Source organism: Triturus cristatus, chromosome 7 (assembly GCF_964204655.1).
Source record: "Triturus cristatus chromosome 7, aTriCri1.1, whole genome shotgun sequence".
In the NCBI taxonomy this organism is placed as follows: domain Eukaryota; kingdom Metazoa; phylum Chordata; class Amphibia; order Caudata; family Salamandridae; genus Triturus; species Triturus cristatus.
This window is the reverse complement of record NC_140590.1, coordinates 1,244,576,421-1,244,596,020: the sequence shown is the minus strand read 5'-3', so window position 1 is coordinate 1,244,596,020 and position 19,600 is coordinate 1,244,576,421. Positions and strand designations below refer to the sequence as shown.

Below are 19,600 nucleotides of genomic sequence, written 5' to 3'. Positions count from 1 at the left end.
GTATATAGAGGGCAAAACATTATAAAGTGGCACATGATTTAATTTGTGATGTTATTGCAATGACATGGCGGTAAATTGTTTGACCAAACACATTGGAAAGGGATGGCGACCTTAAAATGTACATACACTACTTAACCTAAAAAATTAAAGATAGCAGCGGGAGGTGGGGTCTGTAATCTAGAATTCATATGGTTCTAGATTACGTTTAGCTAAAGCTATGGCATATTTTGCTATAGACACCAAAGCCTGAGCCCTCTGTAACCTCAAAGCCATACAATGGTTGAGAAAGCATTGTTTAAATACCTCCTTGCATCATCGGGTAATTGCATGAGGGTTTTTGAACAGATCTTTCAGGCCTATTGCCTTGAAAGTTTTCTTTAGGTCTAAAAGCCAAGGAATCCGGTCAACCCCATTCAAAGACAAACAATCAGAAATACAGGATCTGACCAGGGCTGCCTCTGAGGTGCCCTAGGTTTAAATCCACGGTATGCAGGCAGAATTATCGAGTTGGAAATGTCGACTTCTTATCGAGTTGAAAATATCGTGACACAGAAATATAGACAGCGAGAATATCGTGGTCAAGAATATCGACTTTACAGTAAGAAATATAGTTTTTAAAAATATCAAAGAGATTAATATTGATAGCAAAATGTAGTTGTTTAAAATATCGATTTTTTAGTTAGTGTTATGTGTATTAGTATGTATATTAAATGCATGTGATCTATTTTTTTTATAAGTATTGTTTTTGTTTTTTAATATATGTATTGCATTTTCAGTAGTTAACAATTTTATTTTGTTTACATTTTGCGATTTTCAGTTCCGTAGCGGGTTTTGGGTTTATAGGGGATTATGGTGGGGACTAATTTAATTATAATAAATTATTGATTATTTTGTATTTAGTAATATTTATTTAATTCTGATTTTATAGTGTTTATTGTGGAGAGTAATTTATTATTAATTATTTGGTTGTTAGTTAATATTAATTAATTCATTGGTAATTCATTATGGTAATCATGTTTTTTTAGGAACTTGTTGTGGGGTTTATAGCGGTAAAGGGTGGGAAGAAATTTAATTATCATAAATTAAATCTTTTTTAAATGTATTAATATTTCTTTAATTTAGATTTTATAGTGCTAATTGTAGGAAGTAATTTATTATTTAGTAATTATTAATTGGTTGTTAATTATTATTAAGTAATTAATAGGTAATTAATTTTGTAAATTGTGTCATTTTTTTAGGAGCAGGTTGTGGGGTTTATAGGGGTAATGGGTGGGAAGTAATTTATTTTTAATTAATTAATAATTATTTGTTAATTAATGCTAATCAATTAAAATCTAAATATGGCAATTGTGTAATTCATTTCAGATGTGAGTTGTGGGGTTTATAGCGGTAAAGGGTGGGAAGTAATTTATTTTTAATTTATTATTAAGTAGTTATTAATTGATATTAATGTATTATTTTAAATTTCATAATGGAAATTGTGTAATGATTTTTTGGTGTGGGTTGTGGGGTTTATAGGGGTAGAGGGTGGAAAGGATTTTTTGTTTAATTAATTATTAATTAGTTGATCATTATTATTGATTGATTGATTAATTAATTAGGGTAAGAATGTGTTTTTTTGTGCATTTTGGTTTTGTAGGGGTAACGTTTGGGGAGTAAATTAATTTTTATCTGTTTTAATTTGTTTTTTGATTAATAATATTTCTTTAATTGGTAGCTGATTATGTTAATTATGGCGGTACATTTAAAAAAAATGTAGATGTGTGTTGTGAATTGTGCGGTGTTATAGGGTAGGAAATAAAAAAGATGACATTTAAGTGATAATTCATGTTTTTGTTTATGAATAATTTCTAATTAAAATAGTTATTTATTTGTAAATTATTTTTAAATGTATTTAATAAAATACATTTTGTAGGTATTTGTCATATCTATTTAACGTTATAATATGTTTCTAGTTTTTAGATTTTTTAAATATTTTTATATTTTTTTCATTAAAAGAAAGTTTGCGTTGGTGATATTTTGTTTGTTTTCAATTTTGAACTGACTGGAGTGGTAATAATAATTTTTACCCCTCCGCTATCTAACACTTTAGCTATTGTTGCTCTAACTGGAGTGGGAATAGTATATTTTACCCCTCCGCTATCCAACAATTTCCCTAGTGTTGCACTAACTGGAGAGGGAATAGTATTTTCTCCCCCCTCCACCATCCAACACTTTCTCTACTGTTGCACTCACTGGAGTGGAAATAGATATTTTTCACCCCTCCGCTATCCAACACTTTCCCTACTGTTGCACTCACTGGAGTTGGAATAGTCATTTTTATTTCTCTGCTATCTAACACTTTCCCTACTGTTGCACTAACTGGAGAGGGAATAGTAATTTGTACTCCTCCGCCATAAAACACTTTCCCTATTGTTGCACTCACTGGAGTGGGAATAGTAATTTTTACCCCTCCTCTATCTAACACTTTCACTATTGTTGTACTAATTGGAGTGGGAATAGTATGTTTTACCCCTCTGCTATCCAACACTTTCCCTAGTGTTGCACTAACTGGAGAGGGAATAGTATTTTCTACTCCCTCCACTATCCAACACTTTCCCTACTGTTGCACTCAGTGGAGTGGAAATAGACATTTTTCACCCCTCCGCTATCCAACACTTTCCCTACTGTTGTACTCACTGGAGTTGGAATAGTCATTTGTATTCCTCTGCTATCTAACACTTCCCTACTGTTGCACTAACTGGAGTGGGAATAGTAATTTGTACCCCTCTGCTATTTAACACATTCCCTACTGTTGCACACTCACTGGAGGGGGAATAGTAATTTTTACCCCCCCTCTATCCAACACTTTACCTGCTGTTGCACTAACTGGAGTGGGAATAGTAATTTTTACCCCTTTGCTATCCCGCACTTTCCCTACTGTTGCACTCACTGGTGTGGGAATATTCATTTTTATTCTTCCGCTATCCAACACTTTCCCTACTGTTGCACTAACTGAAGTGGGAATAGTAATTTTTACCCCTCCGTTGTCCAACACTTTCTATTTTTTTCAAGTTAATTTTATTATTTAACATGTTCAGTTTTATTTGTTATACATATATTAAAGTCGATATTTTTTACAACGATGTTTTTTACATCAATATTTTTTTCCGATATTTTTGTTCTTACCCGTATAAATATAGGATGTCAATATTTTTGATATCGATATCTATAACTAGATATTTGTGTATGGGGATATTTTGGGGGACAATATTCTATCAGTGAACCGTTAATCCACAACATAGACGGGCAAGACCCATCCGGCCCTATAAAAATGGGAGGCCTAATTCCTCATGGCAAAACAAGGTGGCCGTCCCCTTGGGAACTGTAAGAAGCCTATGTGTAAAACGATTTTGAAGGATTTCCGCATTTGCATTGCCCCACAAACCTGCTCCATATAAACCAACTGAAATACATTTACTTTTATATGGATTGATCAGCTCCTTGATAGGTTTTTGTCCTGATCTATGCACCAATCTAATGATTGCTTCGATGTTCCTGTTGAGTTGCTGTGACCTTGCAGTTAAAACAGAATTCCATTTAAAACACAAACTAAAAAGGATCCCCAAATTATTTAAATCTTTCACCTTCTCGATGTGAGTTTCCCCCATGACAAATGGTTTTGACCTCATGTTTATCTGCCCGCAGGTCATAATAAACAATTTGCAATGGTTCACTTTTAGATCCAAATCTTCCATATAATAAGAGAAGGAATCCAGCAGGACCTCCAGGCCATTTGCTGTACAGGCAATGAATACGGCATCGTCTGTGTACAGCAAATTTAGAATGGATTGCCCTCCCATTCGGGGTGTCCTTTCCTACTTTGGACAAATGTTTAGAGATCCTGTTTATGTGAAGAAGAAAAAAAAAGGGAGCTAAAATATACCCTTGTCTCACGCCTCATATGGTTCTAATTTGGGAAGTAGTTTCACCTGGGTGCCACAGCGGGCCCTAATTGGTAGCCTCAGGTGGAAGCATTTGATAAGGATGAGAAGTCCCGATTCCACTCCCATTCTTTCTATCAAGACCAATAGTTTTGATTGGTTTACCATGTCAAAGGCACTACTAGATAGATCAATGAAGGCCACGTAAGGGGGACCTTCTTGGCCATTCCGTATTTCTCCGCTATCATATAAAAATGTGAACATTGGTCTACTGTACCAATACCTGGTCTGAAGCCATGGTCTGAAGCCAAATTAAACACTGGACACAATTTTATTTTCTTCAGGCCAGGTTTCCAGAAGTGACAGAAGCACCCTCCCTAAGATCTTCACACTAGAATCGAGCAAGGAGATTGGTCTGCAATATGATGGAGAGTCCCTATCTCTTCTTTTTAACCCCTTCGCCGCGGCACGAATTCCGCCGCGACGCTGGGGGGGTTAGGGGTCAGCGCGGCGCCGCCATGCTCGTGACGGAACCACTCCGTCATGAGCCACGGGCGCGCTGTGCTCATGACGGAGTGGTTCCGTCACGACTCCGCCCGCTTGCATTATTCGCCCGCACAGGCGGGGAATCAGCGCCGCGTGGGCGGAGCGGCCGCAACGGCCGCAGCATGACGGAACCACTCCGTCATGAGCACACGGCGCCCGTGGCTCATGACGGAGTGGTTCCGTCATGAGCACGCAAGGGGTTAAAATTGAGGCAATTATAGCTGACCTCCATGAGTCAGGGATATGGCTGCCACAGACTGCCTTAAAATGTTAGTTTACAGTGGCACCCATAGGTCAACATTGGGTTTGAAAATATCTGCGGGGACGCCATCTGGGCCTGGCGCTTTTCCCAGGGCGACAAATAGATAAAATAGACTATATTTTTTATAAATTTACGGATACCAAAACAAAAAAGATCCACCAGAGGGTTCCGGGTATATAGATTTTACAGGAAATAATAAAGCAAGATTTTTCACCTAACCTCAAACAAGCATTGACAAATTCACCAAATTTTGGCACTTAGAAAACTTTTCAAGATAAACTTTTAAAGGTTACTTTGAGTTACATTAAGTAGTTAACTCTGGAAGGAAGCCAGTCAAGGGGACCAGCAAAGTCCAACAAACAGTTACCTCCTCAAGAAAGGCAGTCTTCAATTCAGTTCCAGTGTCATTGGCCCCTTGCTATTGACTTCTATGGAGTGGTCCTGGTGCTAGGGATGCAGGATCCTGAAAATGTTGCAGGATACTGAGGATGCTGTGCAGTTGTTGGGTCTTCCCAGGGCTACTCATCAGTCCACAGTCTTGGGGAAGTGATTCTGGCCTCGAAGTCCTCTGTGGGTCGCAGAAATCGAGATGCCACTGGCCCACCAGTCCGCTGGCACAGCGAGTTCAGAGGTTTCCTTCTTTTGTATGTATCTCTCCTTCTGGGTGACCAAACTTCACTCTGATAACTCTCTCAGATCCAGCAGACTCACTTGCAACTTTTGAGTGTCGGGTCCTGGTCTCTTAGGCTGGTCATCGACGAGGAGCAACGATCCAGCGATCTGGACTACCAACTCGACCCAGCAGGCTTCTTTTGTGGCCCTATGCTGCAAACGTTGGTATTCCCATGCAGAGGTTAGCACAGCTGAGGTGGTTAGTCTGTAACTCTGTACTCACCAATGGAGCAACCAGTCTCCCTCCCAGCAGTAAAAACTGCAATTGTGGGATTTTACTTCCAGAATATGTGAAACCCATGTTGTTCTACTTTTTTAATATGTTGGACTCTGTCTCAATAGGCCTGCAATATGAGTGACTTAAGCATATTAAAAGGGAGTTTGGGCTTTGTAATTGATTAAAATGTCAAATTCATGTTAGCAGTTGTACACTGCCCTTGCAGTCTGCAGTGGCAGACTAGAAGCCATTTTTTACTTTGTCCCACTCAGGGTGGCACAATACCTGCTTGTTAGAAATGGGATTTCTGGTTGGCTAGGGCTTGCGCCAAAGCCAGGCAGAAATCACCACTCTAGTCAGGGCTGGGGAGTTACACTCCAAAGATAACCTCTGCTCACCCCCTTGGTAGCTTGGCACGAGCAGTCAGGCTTATCCCGGAGGCAATGTGTAAAGTGTTTACGCGCGCACCCAGCAACAACACCCAAGGCCCACCACAAAAGAAACTCCACACAAGGTATTATATAAAAATAGCCTTTGTATTATACCAAAACACATTAGATAATATTCACACAAATTACACTGTGCCAACTGGCACTGGGCAGAATTTACAGGGGACTATTTACACAAGACAGGGCCACATGGGCCACTGTCAGAATTAGCACAAATCACCAAATTGTAAACGTAGAAATGTAGAACAAATAATAAATGTAGCGCACAACCAGTAACCACTGGTAACAGGTAAGTACACCCTACGCAATCCTAAAACCCTTAGGAAAATATTACGCAGGGAACCATGAACACACTAGCCTAATCTCTACTGGCAAAACAATCTCCTAGGCATAAACACAGTTTAGGAGTGAAAACAGCATAAAGGCAGTGCACATTGCGCAAAAGTATACATGTTAAAATAACCATGCACCCTGGGGAGGGCACAACACAGGGAACTGTCCCCAGGCCAACTTGGCCTCTCAGGGGCTCAAACGCCCTTTGTCCAAAGTCAGGGCTAGCTGCGCAGGCTGCGCAAGCCAAAGCGCAAAGGGGCACAACCTAAACGTTGCAGCTGCCCACTAAGTGCTGGGCAGCTGGGAAAATGAGCTTGGGCACCCCTGTGCCTTTTAAATCAGATGTGTCACACGTTGGAGCGCACGGGCGCTCTAGATCAATACTGCCCCCAACGTTGGAGCGCTTTCTGGCTCTTAACAAATAATGCCCGTGGGAGTCCCTCTGGACTCTAAACAATATGCCGCCTTCGTTGGAGCCTGTCAGGGCTCTAAAACAAATATGCCCCCGTCGTTGGAGCCTGTCAGGGCTCTAAACAAATATGCCCCCTGAGCGTTGGAGCCTCTCTGGCTCTTCAATAATAATGCCCCCGCTGGAGCGGCCCGCTATCAGACGGGGCCGCCCAAGAACTCTACACACAGTGCATTCACTGGCACTTCAAACAGTTATCAGCTCCCTCCTCGGCGGGAGCGAAATACGGCCCGGACCCCCTCGGAGCCCTCACTCACCGGCGCTGGAGGGGAAGGCTCCTCTTCATCCGGTCCCGCTTCACCCGGGCCCTCTCCCAGGGTCCCGGGACTTTTGCAGGCACGCGGGGCTATCCTCCGGTCACGAGGGCCCCGCAGATAGCAGCGCTGGTTCTGACTTCACCCGGGCATACGCAGGTAGGCTCCCGCCTGCTTCCTGCTTTCGGCGAAGCTGGTTCTGACTTCACCCGGGCATACGCAGGTAGGCTCCCGCCTGCTTCCTGCTTTCAGCGAAGCTTCCGTCCTACGTTACAGGAGCGCAGGGTAGGCTTCCGTCCGCTTCCTGTGCTTAGCCACGCCCACGTCCCTTCCGAGGCTGCCTGACTTCCTTTTCACCCGGCCGCGGTGGTGATTTCGATACGGTGGCAATGAGGGGTAGGCTCCCTCTTCTTTAATCATACAGTGCGGGGTGGGCACCCGCGAAGGATGGCAATACGGGGTGGGCTCCCGTTACGTTGGGGCATAAAGCGGGGTGGGCACCCGCGTAGAAAAATAATTAAATAAGCGGGGTAGGCACCCGCAAGAGCACCGCAATGCGGGGTGGGCTCCCGCTCAAAAGGGCACAAATCGGGGGAATCCCACACGGTGCAGCTTCGTGCAGCAGGCACCCACCATCCTCCACAGCGCCTCCTGGGACTGCCACAAATAAAGCGTTTCTCTCATAAGAAGGCCAAATAAAGCGCTCTTCCAGGCGCTAGGTTCAGGCAAGGTCCAGAAAAAGGCTTTTAGATGCAGGGGGGCAAAGACTGGGCCCAGGGGCCAGCTCACAGGGCCCTCCAGCAGGGAGGCAGTCCCTAGTGGTGGTCTCTCCTGGCGCCCAGCAGCAGCAGGCTCCCCTCAAGTTAGGATCAGTAGAAGAACACATACATGGGGTCAAAGCCCCTTTTTATACACAGGTTTCCTTTGTTTCAAGGTGCAGGGAAGGGGCGAACCAGTTGCAACTGGTTCCTGAGCACTTTGTTTTGCTCAGCTCCTCTCCCTATTCACAGAACAGGCCAGGGTCATCAGTCGCACCACAGGGGGCGGAGCCAGCATTGTGTGGGGAAAGCCCAGCCCTATTCAGGTCCCAGGTGTACTCCTCACACCCATCTGGCTGCTGATCTCCCAATTCACCACTGGGTGACTCCTCCTGACTCTGGGGATTCCCTAGCCCATCACATGACCTCAGCCAGCCAGTCGCCAGACAAGGCACTTATCTCACACTGCACACAGAAATGCCAACTTCTAGAAGTGGCACTTCCACACTAGGTACATTGACGCCGCACACATCATCGTGCAGCATTTCATCACACGGGTCCGCACATACCAAACTCGGCCCTGCACTCCCCACGCATCAGGAACTACCAGGGTCACACACATTCCCCATTAATTCCTATGGGAGGGCAGGTCAGTCTAACTAAACCATACACAGAGCGCACGCGCTTTCCACTGGGACACAGTGTGAACGCGCCTAGAGGGCTAAAACCACTAGTCCTCCATAGGGAAAAAGCTAATATTCTCAGAAAAAGTTTAGGGGTGAACCTGCCAGAAGGGCCAAGTCCAACACAGCTGCAGTCCCTGAGGGGACATTCTAACTTACATGCCCTGGGTACCCCTGGTACTATATACTAGGACTTGGTAGTAAGTTAGCTTGTGCCAATTGGGTATGAGCCAATCAAACATACATGTTTTAAGGGTCAGGGCACTGGCACAGAGGTCAGGATAGCAGGCATCAGTGCAATATCAGAGTCAAAAAAGCGGAAGCATCTGTTCAAAACGTTGAGGGTGGCCATACAAAAGAAGCATTTCCTTACAGTAGGATTCACAATCTTCCTATTAACCAATTTTCTTACAATAAGGTTTATTTAGATGTCATGAGTATGGAAAGAAAGCACCTCTGCGTCTGTATAGACTGGCCACTTGCCCCTTGGCTGCATAGTCTCTTAGTTTTCCACATTTGCCAGGCTAACATTTACACACCTGAAGTGGGCGACTTGCACAGCTCGACCCGCCAGGTGTGTGTGGAGCATCACAGCAAAGACCTTTATCTCCGTCAGGTCGGGGCTCTTCTGCAGATATAAAGAAAGAGAGGAGGAGGTGATGTGGCGAGGCCTTATTACCCAAACATTGGCAATCAGTTCCCTGCGCAGTATACATTGAGAAAACGTGTATTGCACTCATATTTTGGCTGAAACCTTTTTTTTAGGTATGGTCTAGATACAGTTTTAGCTGTTATGCAAGCCCACAAATAAGAAATAAATAAATAAATAAAACATACATATGTACATACATGAATGGCTTTCGGTCAGCCCTCTACAATCATTGTCATGTTCAAATTTCATTCACATTTTTGCTTCCAGCCACTAGGGCATACATCATAGGTCAATGGGTTTGACCACTCACCCACTATAGTTATTGACTCCCTTGCCCTGTATGTGACTACATTTTACCTGATCAGGTGTGAAAATCTTCCTAAACAGATTTGAACTTCAGTGCCAGGGCTTGGAGATAATACTTTACATTACCAATGTTTTTCCTTTCCATTCTTTATCCTTTTTATGTTTTGCATCATCAGTATGTGTTTACACTATGGGGCCAATTTAGAGTTCAGTGGACAGAGTACTCTTTGGAAAACGCAGTTGAGTACCATGCTCGCCAAGCTCTCTGTTCATCCACCTCATTAGAAACAGGCAAATCATAGGCTTTCTGTCAACGGGGCACCTGTTGGATTCATCAACATAAAGCTTCCCTCTACGCCCCCTACTCCATCTGTCTAAAGGAGGAAGGGTACTGCACTATCCACCATATTTAGGGAGTACGGGGTGACATCCTGTTTCTTTCTGTCCATCACGCCAATAAAAACTTGGCGGTGAATGGCAGAAAAAATAATGGTCCTCCTGCTCTGGGAGAAAACTTCTAGGGTGAGGAGATCATTTGTTTTGTGTTTTTCAAAAAACTTCCCTATTGGTAGTTTTTATTGTAAAACAAAACATGTTAAAAATTTGGTGGACGGCTGCCAAAATCAAAGGTGACCATCCCCAAACATTTTGTACCTTGAAGGGAAGCACTGTGCTGTGATGGTGGATCCTTCCAATGACAGAGTTGACTGCCGGTCCGGTGATCATCTCTAAATTTCGTCGATGGTAGACCGCCAGGGTGGCAAAGGTAATGTCCTGCACCACTCTGAAGGCCTGTACTCCATCCCCTAACTTTAAATCAACCCCTATGTTTTCACAATACAGCAAATCAAATTCAGTTTTACCCCTTCCCCCTCTCACTCCTCCTTTGTGTCCCTGAATAACTGGCCCTGCCAAGCCCTGGGCAAGAGCCCCTCCAACCTGGGAATTCAATTCCAGTGAAATGCCAGTGAAACACTCTTCACTTTTAGTAACTTCTCTTCTTACCCAGAGGTAAGAAGACACCTATCAGCCGCTCACGGTGCATGCATCAACATTCACACTTTAAAAACACCGCTCATTGAGTGCCACAGCCCATTTATCCCACGTGGTAGAGATGGAGACCAAAAGAAGAAAAACCGTGACATCCCTTCAGGAGCTTGACCCCAGCTACTCCATCAAAGCCTTTTCTATGTCACTTATAGGGAAATATTAAGCATGGATTTTTACATTGTTAACATAGACCCTAGTCAGAGTTTGGTGGATGATAAACTCATCACAAAAGTGGCAGATATCCTGTGCACCATATTAATTGTATATCATAGTCTATGTGCCTTAGGCTTTAATGCTCTTGTAATATGGTGGATGGTATAAAATCTTCCAAGTCTAAATAGAGCCCATCATCTTTCATGCCAACTACTATGAAATAAGTGAAAACATTTGAATAATATTTAAAATAAGAGTAGAGAGAAAATTTAAATGGAAGAAAAGGAAAATCATACTGCCACTGTTAATGACCCATGAGCCTGAAATATGGATTGTGCAATGTTGTGTGAGTCTGTGGTTAATGTGCATTGTATGCACAGGTCTAGCTCATAGAGCATGCTGCAACACAATGGGACACATAACAGACATTTTGGAATCATGCAAAATAAGAGAGCAGGTCAATTTGCACCATTTTAGATGCTTGGGTAATAGGAAAAAAGCAAATGGTATTTGATCCAAATTAAAGTCTTGCACCAGGACAGTAAATGAAGTAAACAAATGTTACATTATTTAGCTGTTTAAAAATATGAGAAATGGGAGAAGAATTGTGTTCTCCACTTTCCAGATAAACAAAGTGGGGTGAAGTATGAGGGAAAATCTATTTGCTTTGTTGGTAAATGAATTCACTGCAAAAATAGTGTAACATCAGCTTGCTCCACTGTTTCAAAGTTATCTTTGGATGGGGATTTCTTTGTTAAAAACCCATATTTCCCACACAAAGGTTCAAACTGCAGGGGGTGTGGCATACAACACTGTATGCTCTGATCTAGTGCTCCCACCCTTCTGTATCCTACAGTGTCCTGATTCTCCTCACCCACAATAGCCTGGCAGAGTTGGCAATGAGTTACCAGCAGTTACAGTTATGCACCCTGCCACCGACAGGTCAACCACATGGACCTAAAACAAGCCATGGCTGTGGCCGCCATACTGCCTGTTCTGCGAGACAAGATGGTGGGTGTGACTGTGAAGATGGTAGTGCCATTCCACCTGGACCCCAGCATCTCCCCTCGACTGGAAATGGGACTGAGCCCTATTGGGTGGCCGGTTTCATTCTCCAGCTTCTCCGAGGGGCAAATGGGACCAGATCGGGGTTGGTCCCTCCTATGTTATATCCTTGCTGTGCTTAACGGAAGGTAGCTCTGTAGAGCAAATTGGATCTGGCCATGAGTACCCCCCTTAAACCCTAAAAAAAGATTTTATATATATATACATGGACTTTGGATTTATCTCACATCCGTATGCGGAGGCCCATCTGTGGGCTTTGAATTGAGTCAGCAGCAGAAACGAGTGCACCCATTCAGGGAACCCATCCATGGAAATATTATTGGGACATACTACGTGAACCAGAATCCTTTGCCTATGGAGGGCGTGGTATCGTAGATAGACAGGTGTGTCCCATTTTGCACACGGACGTCAAGCCTTTGAGAAAGGAGCTACAGGCTTTGAAACGCGTCAGGCGTAATTGACTGTGAAGCTGCAGGACATCTGTATACGGAACGTGAGTTTGCCAATAAAGGATTTATGACAGTTTGTGTCCGAGTGCGTTCTAAACTGAAGGGGCAGTTTGGAGTTGGATGTACGACGCGGAAGCCCTTGCCGCGAAGAACGCACCACCCCACCAGTATTGGGGGCCATGGGGCTCGGTATACAACCCTGCCTCTCTCATGGGACATGGACTTTGGATTTATCTCACATCCGTATGCGGAGGCCCATCTGTGGGCTTTGAATTGGGTCAGCAGCAGAAACGAGTGCACCCATTCAGGGAACCCATCCAGGGAAATATTATTGGGACATACTACGTGAACCAGAATCCTTTGCCTATGGAGGGCGTGGTATCGTAGATAGACAGGTGTGTCCCATTTTGCACATGGACGTCATGCCTTTGAGAAAGGAGCTACAGGCTTTGAAACGTGTCAGCCGTAATTGACTGTGAAGCTGCAGGACATCTGTATACGGAACGTGAGTTTGCCAATAAAGGATTTATGACAGTTTGTGTCCAAGTGTGTTCTAAACTGAAGGGGCAGTTTGGAGTTGGATGTACGACGCGGCAGCCCTTGCCACGAAGAACGCACCACCCCACCTGCATTGGGGGCCATGGGGCTCGGTATACAACCCTGCCTCTCTCATGGGACATGGACTTTGGATTTATCTCACATCCGTATGCGGAGGCCCATCTGTGGGCTTTGAATTGAGTCAGCAGTAGAAACGAGTGCACCCATTCAGGGAACCCATCCAGGGAAATATTATTGGGACATACTACGTGAACCAGAATCCTTTGCCTATGGAGGGCGTGGTATCGTAGATAGACAGGTGTGTCCCATTTTGCACACGGACGTCAAGCCTTTGAGAAAGGAGCTACAGGCTTTGAAACGCGTCAGGCGTAATTGACTGTGAAGCTGCAGGACATCTGTATACGGAACGTGAGTTTGCCAATAAAGGATTTATGACAGTTTGTGTCCGAGTGCGTTCTAAACTGAAGGGGCAGTTTGGAGTTGGATGTACGACGCGGCAGCCCTTGCCGCGAAGAACGCACCACCCCACCAGTATTGGGGGCCATGGGGCTCGGTATACAACCCTGCCTCTCTCATGGGACATGGACTTTGGATTTATCTCACATCCGTATGCGGAGGTCCATCTGTGGGCTTTGAATTGTGTCAGCAGCAGAAACGAGTGCACCCATTCAGGCAACCCATCCAGGGAAATATTATTGGGACATACTACGTGAACCAGAATCCTTTGCCTATGGAGGGCGTGGTATCGTAGATAGACAGGTGTGTCCCATTTTGCACACGGACGTCAAGCCTTGGAGAAAGGAGCTACAGGCTTTGAAACGCGTCAGGCGTAATTGACTGTGAAGCTGCAGGACATCTGTATACGGAACGTGAGTTTGCCAATAAAGGATTTATGACAGTTTGTGTCCGAGTGCGTTCTAAACTGAAGGGGCAGTTTGGAGTTGGATGTACGACGCGGAAGCCCTTGCCGCGAAGAACGCACCACCCCACCAGTAATGGGGGCCATGGGGCTCGGTATACAACCCTGCCTCTCTCATGGGACATGGACTTTGGATTTATCTCACATCCGTATGCGGAGGCCCATCTGTGGGCTTTGAATTGGGTCAGCAGCAGAAACGAGTGCACCCATTTAGGGAACCCATCCAGGGAAATATTATTGGGACATACTACGTGAACCAGAATCCTTTGCCTATGGAGGGCGTGGTATCGTAGATAGACAGGTGTGTCCCATTTTGCACACGGACGTCATGCCTTTGAGAAAGGAGCTACAGGCTTTGAAACGTGTCAGCCGTAATTGACTGTGAAGCTGCAGGACATCTGTATACGGAACGTGAGTTTGCCAATAAAGGATTTATGACAGTTTGTGTCCAAGTGTGTTCTAAACTGAAGGGGCAGTTTGGAGTTGGATGTACGACGCGGCAGCCCTTGCCACGAAGAACGCACCACCCCACCTGCATTGGGGGCCATGGGGCTCGGTATACAACCCTGCCTCTCTCATGGGACATGGACTTTGGATTTATCTCACATCCGTATGCGGAGGCCCATCTGTGGGCTTTGAATTGAGTCAGCAGTAGAAACGAGTGCACCCATTCAGGGAACCCATCCAGGGAAATATTATTGGGACATACTACGTGAACCAGAATCCTTTGCCTATGGAGGGCGTGGTATCGTAGATAGACAGGTGTGTCCCATTTTGCACACGGACGTCAAGCCTTTGAGAAAGGAGCTACAGGCTTTGAAACGCGTCAGGCGTAATTGACTGTGAAGCTGCAGGACATCTGTATACGGAACGTGAGTTTGCCAATAAAGGATTTATGACAGTTTGTGTCCGAGTGCGTTCTAAACTGAAGGGGCAGTTTGGAGTTGGATGTACGACGCGGCAGCCCTTGCCGCGAAGAACGCACCACCCCACCAGTATTGGGGGCCATGGGGCTCGGTATACAACCCTGCCTCTCTCATGGGACATGGACTTTGGATTTATCTCACATCCGTATGCGGAGGTCCATCTGTGGGCTTTGAATTGAGTCAGCAGCAGAAACGAGTGCACCCATTCAGGCAACCCATCCAGGGAAATATTATTGGGACATACTACGTGAAACAGAATCCTTTGCCTATGGAGGGCGTGGTATCGTAGATAGACAGGTGTGTCCCATTTTGCACACGGACGTCAAGCCTTTGAGAAAGGAGCTACAGGCTTTGAAACGCGTCAGGCGTAATTGACTGTGAAGCTGCAGGACATCTGTATACGGAACGTGAGTTTGCCAATAAAGGATTTATGACAGTTCGTGTCCGAGTGCGTTCTAAACTGAAGGGGCAGTTTGGAGTTGGATATATATATATATATATATATATATATATATATATATATATATATATATTCACTGAAAAAACCATAGGTTTCACACACGTTATAGTTAGGAATTAGCATTTAAAAAACCTTAGAAATTCAATGAAAAAACCAAAGGTTTCACACATGTTATAGTTAGCTGGACATTTCACTCGTAAAAAACCAATGAAATTTCCCCGTTATAGTTAGTTCAGCTAACTATAACTCGCGCGCCCGCAATGCACTACTGATGACGTCACATATTACATCACTCATGACATGGTCACTGACATCACTCATGACATCACTGATGACATCTCAAATGACATCACTGATGACATCACTGATGACATCATCCAGTGAATGTGTGTTTTTCTGAAAATTAAATAGGTTTTATATAAGTATATCTCAAGCTCGATGGAAGATTAAATGGGTATATAAGTGTCTAAATGGATGATTTTTTTTGAAAAATGTATTGTGTAACTGATTGTTAAAATGTATCATAGTGAATACATGGCTTAGTGAGTAATGTTTAAATATGTAAATATCTGTATCAGTCTCTCACTTTGTGTATAAGTGGCTGCATGGGTTGGTGAGTAGCTACATGGGAGTCAATATAGGTTATTAGTTGGTTTTTTGAGTATCAGTCTGAGTGTCTGCATGGTTCGGTGGGGGGTATTACGTAGTGCATAGGTGCATGAATGAGTGACTCACTGTATGTGTTGAAGACAGCATGTGTGCATGACTATATGGGTGGATGAGTATGTGTAAAGGTGTGTTAGTGAGTGAAAGACTGTCTCAATAGTGTCTCCATGAGTAACTACATATGTTTTTAACTGTTATATGTGTCTTTTGGTGTATATAACTGAGTATATGTGAGAGTAAGAGATTGAAAGAGTTCCTGTATGAATAAGTATGTGTTTCTATAAGTGACTGTTTAAAAGACTAAGTATGTGTAAGTTTCTGTAGAAGTAGGTGTGGTGGTGTGTGTATAACTGTATATGCAAGTAAATGGATATTTGATTCTTTATTAGCATGAGTGACTTTGTGTGTGAGTAACTCTATGGATGAGTGGCGTTGTGTAACAGGATGTACAGGTGTATGAATACATATGATGAGTGACTACATGTATGAGTGACTGTATAGGACTGTTGGTGAATGAGTGGATGTGTATGTGGTTCTTAGAATTACTGAATAGGTTGTTGTAACTGATATTGATATGTTCATTATTTCGAACATTTTAGTTTCATTTTTTTAAATGTGTGTATTAAAGGTTATATTAGGGGAAGAAGAGGTCTGCTACTATTTCACAAGGATGATGTCATCAGTGATGTCATCAGTGATGTCATTTGAGATGTCATCAGTGATGTCATGAGTGATGTCAGTGACCATGTCATGAGTGATGTAATATGTGACGTCATCAGTAGTGCATTGCGGGCGCGCGAGTTATAGTTAGCTGAACTAACTATAACGGGGAAATTTCATTGTTTTTTTACGAGTGAAATGTCCAGCTAACTATAACATGTGTGAAACCTTTGGTTTTTTCATTGAATTTCTAAGGTTTTTTAAATGCTAATTCCTAACTATAACGTGTGTGAAACCTATGGTTTTTTCAGTGAATTTGCAAGGTTTTTTAAATGCTAATCCCTAACTATAACATGTGTGAAACCCATGGTTTTTCAGTGAATTTGCAAGGTTTTTAAAATGCTAATTTCTAACTATAACGTGTGTGATACCCATGTTTTTTTCAGTGAATTTGTACGGTTTTTTAAATGCAAATTTTTTTTTGTCATTTTTGTAACCCTTTGTATAAAATAATATATGTACTATATCCTGCATTATGGAAATTTTTTTTTTTTTTAATTTATGCATTTTTTTCCGTGCGCGTACGGTAAGCTGACGGTACGCGCTTCGTACGTCATAAGTACGGTGCGCGTACGTGAGTGACGTACGCGTACACCCGGAAGCAACGTCGCGGGTACGCAGGGGCGTGTAATGCGCATGCGCGATACGCAATACGTGCGTGACGTACGCGTACACCCGGAAGCAACGTCGCGGTTACGCAGGGGCGTGTAATGCGCATGCCCGAGTGTGACATACGCGCTGCGTAAGCGCACCGTAAGCGTCACGTGCGCGCACGGCAGGTCATGTGACTTACAAAGAACACTTTTTATTGGTTGAAATTACTTTCACTTCCAGAAACTTCCCACACCACACCCATTCCCCTCATTACTGCTTGAAAGAACACTTTTCATTGGTTGAAACTACTTTCAGTTCCAGATTCTTCCCACACCACACCCATTCCCCTCATTTCTGCTTGTGATTCTCTAGGAGCAGGAGCTGGATTGACATTGGGATACAATGGCAGAACAGCAGACCTCTTCTGAGAGTGAGGCCAGCAGCACCACCATGATCCAGAGAAGGAGGAAACAAAAGACTTCTTTTGTATGGGAGTATTTCACTTTTCCAGAGGGGGAGAAAAAGGTGAATGCTCCATTGGTCACTTGCAAACTTTGTGGTCGTGTTTTATCAAGAGGAAATCCAAGGAGGAAATACTCCTTTGGAAATCACTCTATGAAGAGACACCTCCAGGACAGACACCCAAGGACCTTTGCTCGACATGCTGAAGAAAACCCTTCAGTAAGTCACCAGAGCCCAGCCTCAGATGCTCAGCCGAGTACATCATCGGCAGCTCAGCTGAGCCCTTCCTCTGATGTGGGAGCATCACCTTCTTCTTTTCCTGTGGACATCAACCCTCGATTTGGGAGGGTTGAAATGAGGTGTACAAGATGTGGTGGTCTTATTGTTTTTGGGGAGATCAGTCTTCCCCTTATTAACAATAAGATAGACCAGCATGTTTGTAGACGCTCATAATACTCCCATTCTTTCTTTCCTCCATCCCTGTATGAACCCAACGGCTCTTATAAGAGCCAACCTTACCTCTCAACTTTTTTTTATTTTTTCTTTGAAACTTTTTTTTAATTTTTTTTTACCGTACGCGTACGGTAAGCGTATTTTTTTTTTTTTTTTTTAAAACACTAAAAATCAATTACCACATCTCAAGATCCTTGAGAAATTAATAACTAATTTTTTAAAATCTTTTAGAGATAAAGTGGACCAGACCACAAAGTATGGAAGTGACCAATTGAGCATTCACCTTTTTCTCCCCCTCTGGAAAAGAAAAATACATTATGAATCCACTTTTCAGATTCTGAAAACAGCACATGTCCAAACTGCTTTTTCAGACCACCACCATGTGTAACCTGGGTGGCTGCCTACATTCCAGCAAGGGCAACCAGCCTTAGTGATGCTGAATGTATTTGCATTACTAGCTGAAACCTCAAACCCCACTCGCTTGTAAATACTGTGCATGATTCCACATGGTAAGCAGCTGGGTGTGTGCTAAGAGTCTGCTTCTGCACCAAAAAACGGCTCCCCCTTTCCATCTAATGCAACTGTGAAATCACCAGAGCAATACGCAATAAATCTCTGCCTATAATTCCTCTTTGCACACAGAGTCATGTTTTCACATTAGTCACAAAACAAAATTTCTTTGCCAATTTGAAAGCACACTTACTGCTCATTTTTTTGGCAAGTGATAATCACTTTTACAGACTGACACATTATGAATCCACTTTTCAGATTCTTAAAAAACCACATGTCCAAACTGCTTTTTCAGACCACCACCATGTGTATCATGGGTGACTGCCTACATACCAGCAAGGGCAACCAGCCTTAGTGATGCTGAATGTATTTGCATTACAGACTGAAACCTCAAACCCCACTTGCTTGTAAATACTGTGCATGATTCTACATGGTAAGCAGCTGGGTGTGTGCTAAGAGTCTGCTTCTGCACCAAAAAATGGCTCCCCCTTTTTCCTACTAATGCAACTATGAAATCACCAGAGTAGTACACAATAAATCTCTGCCTGTAATTCCTATATGCACACAGAGTCATGTTTTCACATTACTCACAAAACGAAATTTCTTTCCCAATTTGAAAGCACAATTACTGCTCTTTTTTTTGTCAAGTGACAATCACTTTTACAGACTGACACATTATTAATCCACTTTTCAGATTCTTAAAAAAGCACATGTCCAAACTGCTTTTTCAGACCACCACCATGTGTATCCTGGGTGACTGCCTACATACCAGCAAGGGCAACCAGCCTTAGTGATGCTGAATGTATTTGCATTACTGACTGAAACCTCAAACCCCACTCGCTTGTAAATACTGTGCATGATTCCACATGGAAAGCAGCTGGGTGTGTGCTAAGAGTCTGCTTCTGCACCAAAAAATGACTCCCCCTTTTTACTACTAATGCAACTATGAAATCACCAGAGCAGTACACAATAAATCTCTGCCTGTAATTCCTATATGCACACAGAGTCATATTTTCACATTAGTCACAAAACGAAATTTCTTTGCCAATTTGAAAGCACACTTACTGCTCTTTTTTTTGACAAGTGATAAT

General features: G+C 43.4%; 1 protein-coding gene across 1 annotated transcript in view; it reads right to left on the bottom strand.

Annotated features, from left to right (window-relative positions):
• The window catches only part of LOC146811709 (putative DBH-like monooxygenase protein 2), a 439,263-nt gene that overhangs the window by 106,498 nt on the left and 313,165 nt on the right, over positions 1-19,600 (bottom strand). The window contains exon 8 of the mRNA XM_085618698.1: positions 9,106-9,194. Within this exon, the coding sequence (XP_085474824.1) occupies positions 9,106-9,194 (89 nt within the window). The remainder of the gene's footprint in view (positions 1-9,105; positions 9,195-19,600) is intronic.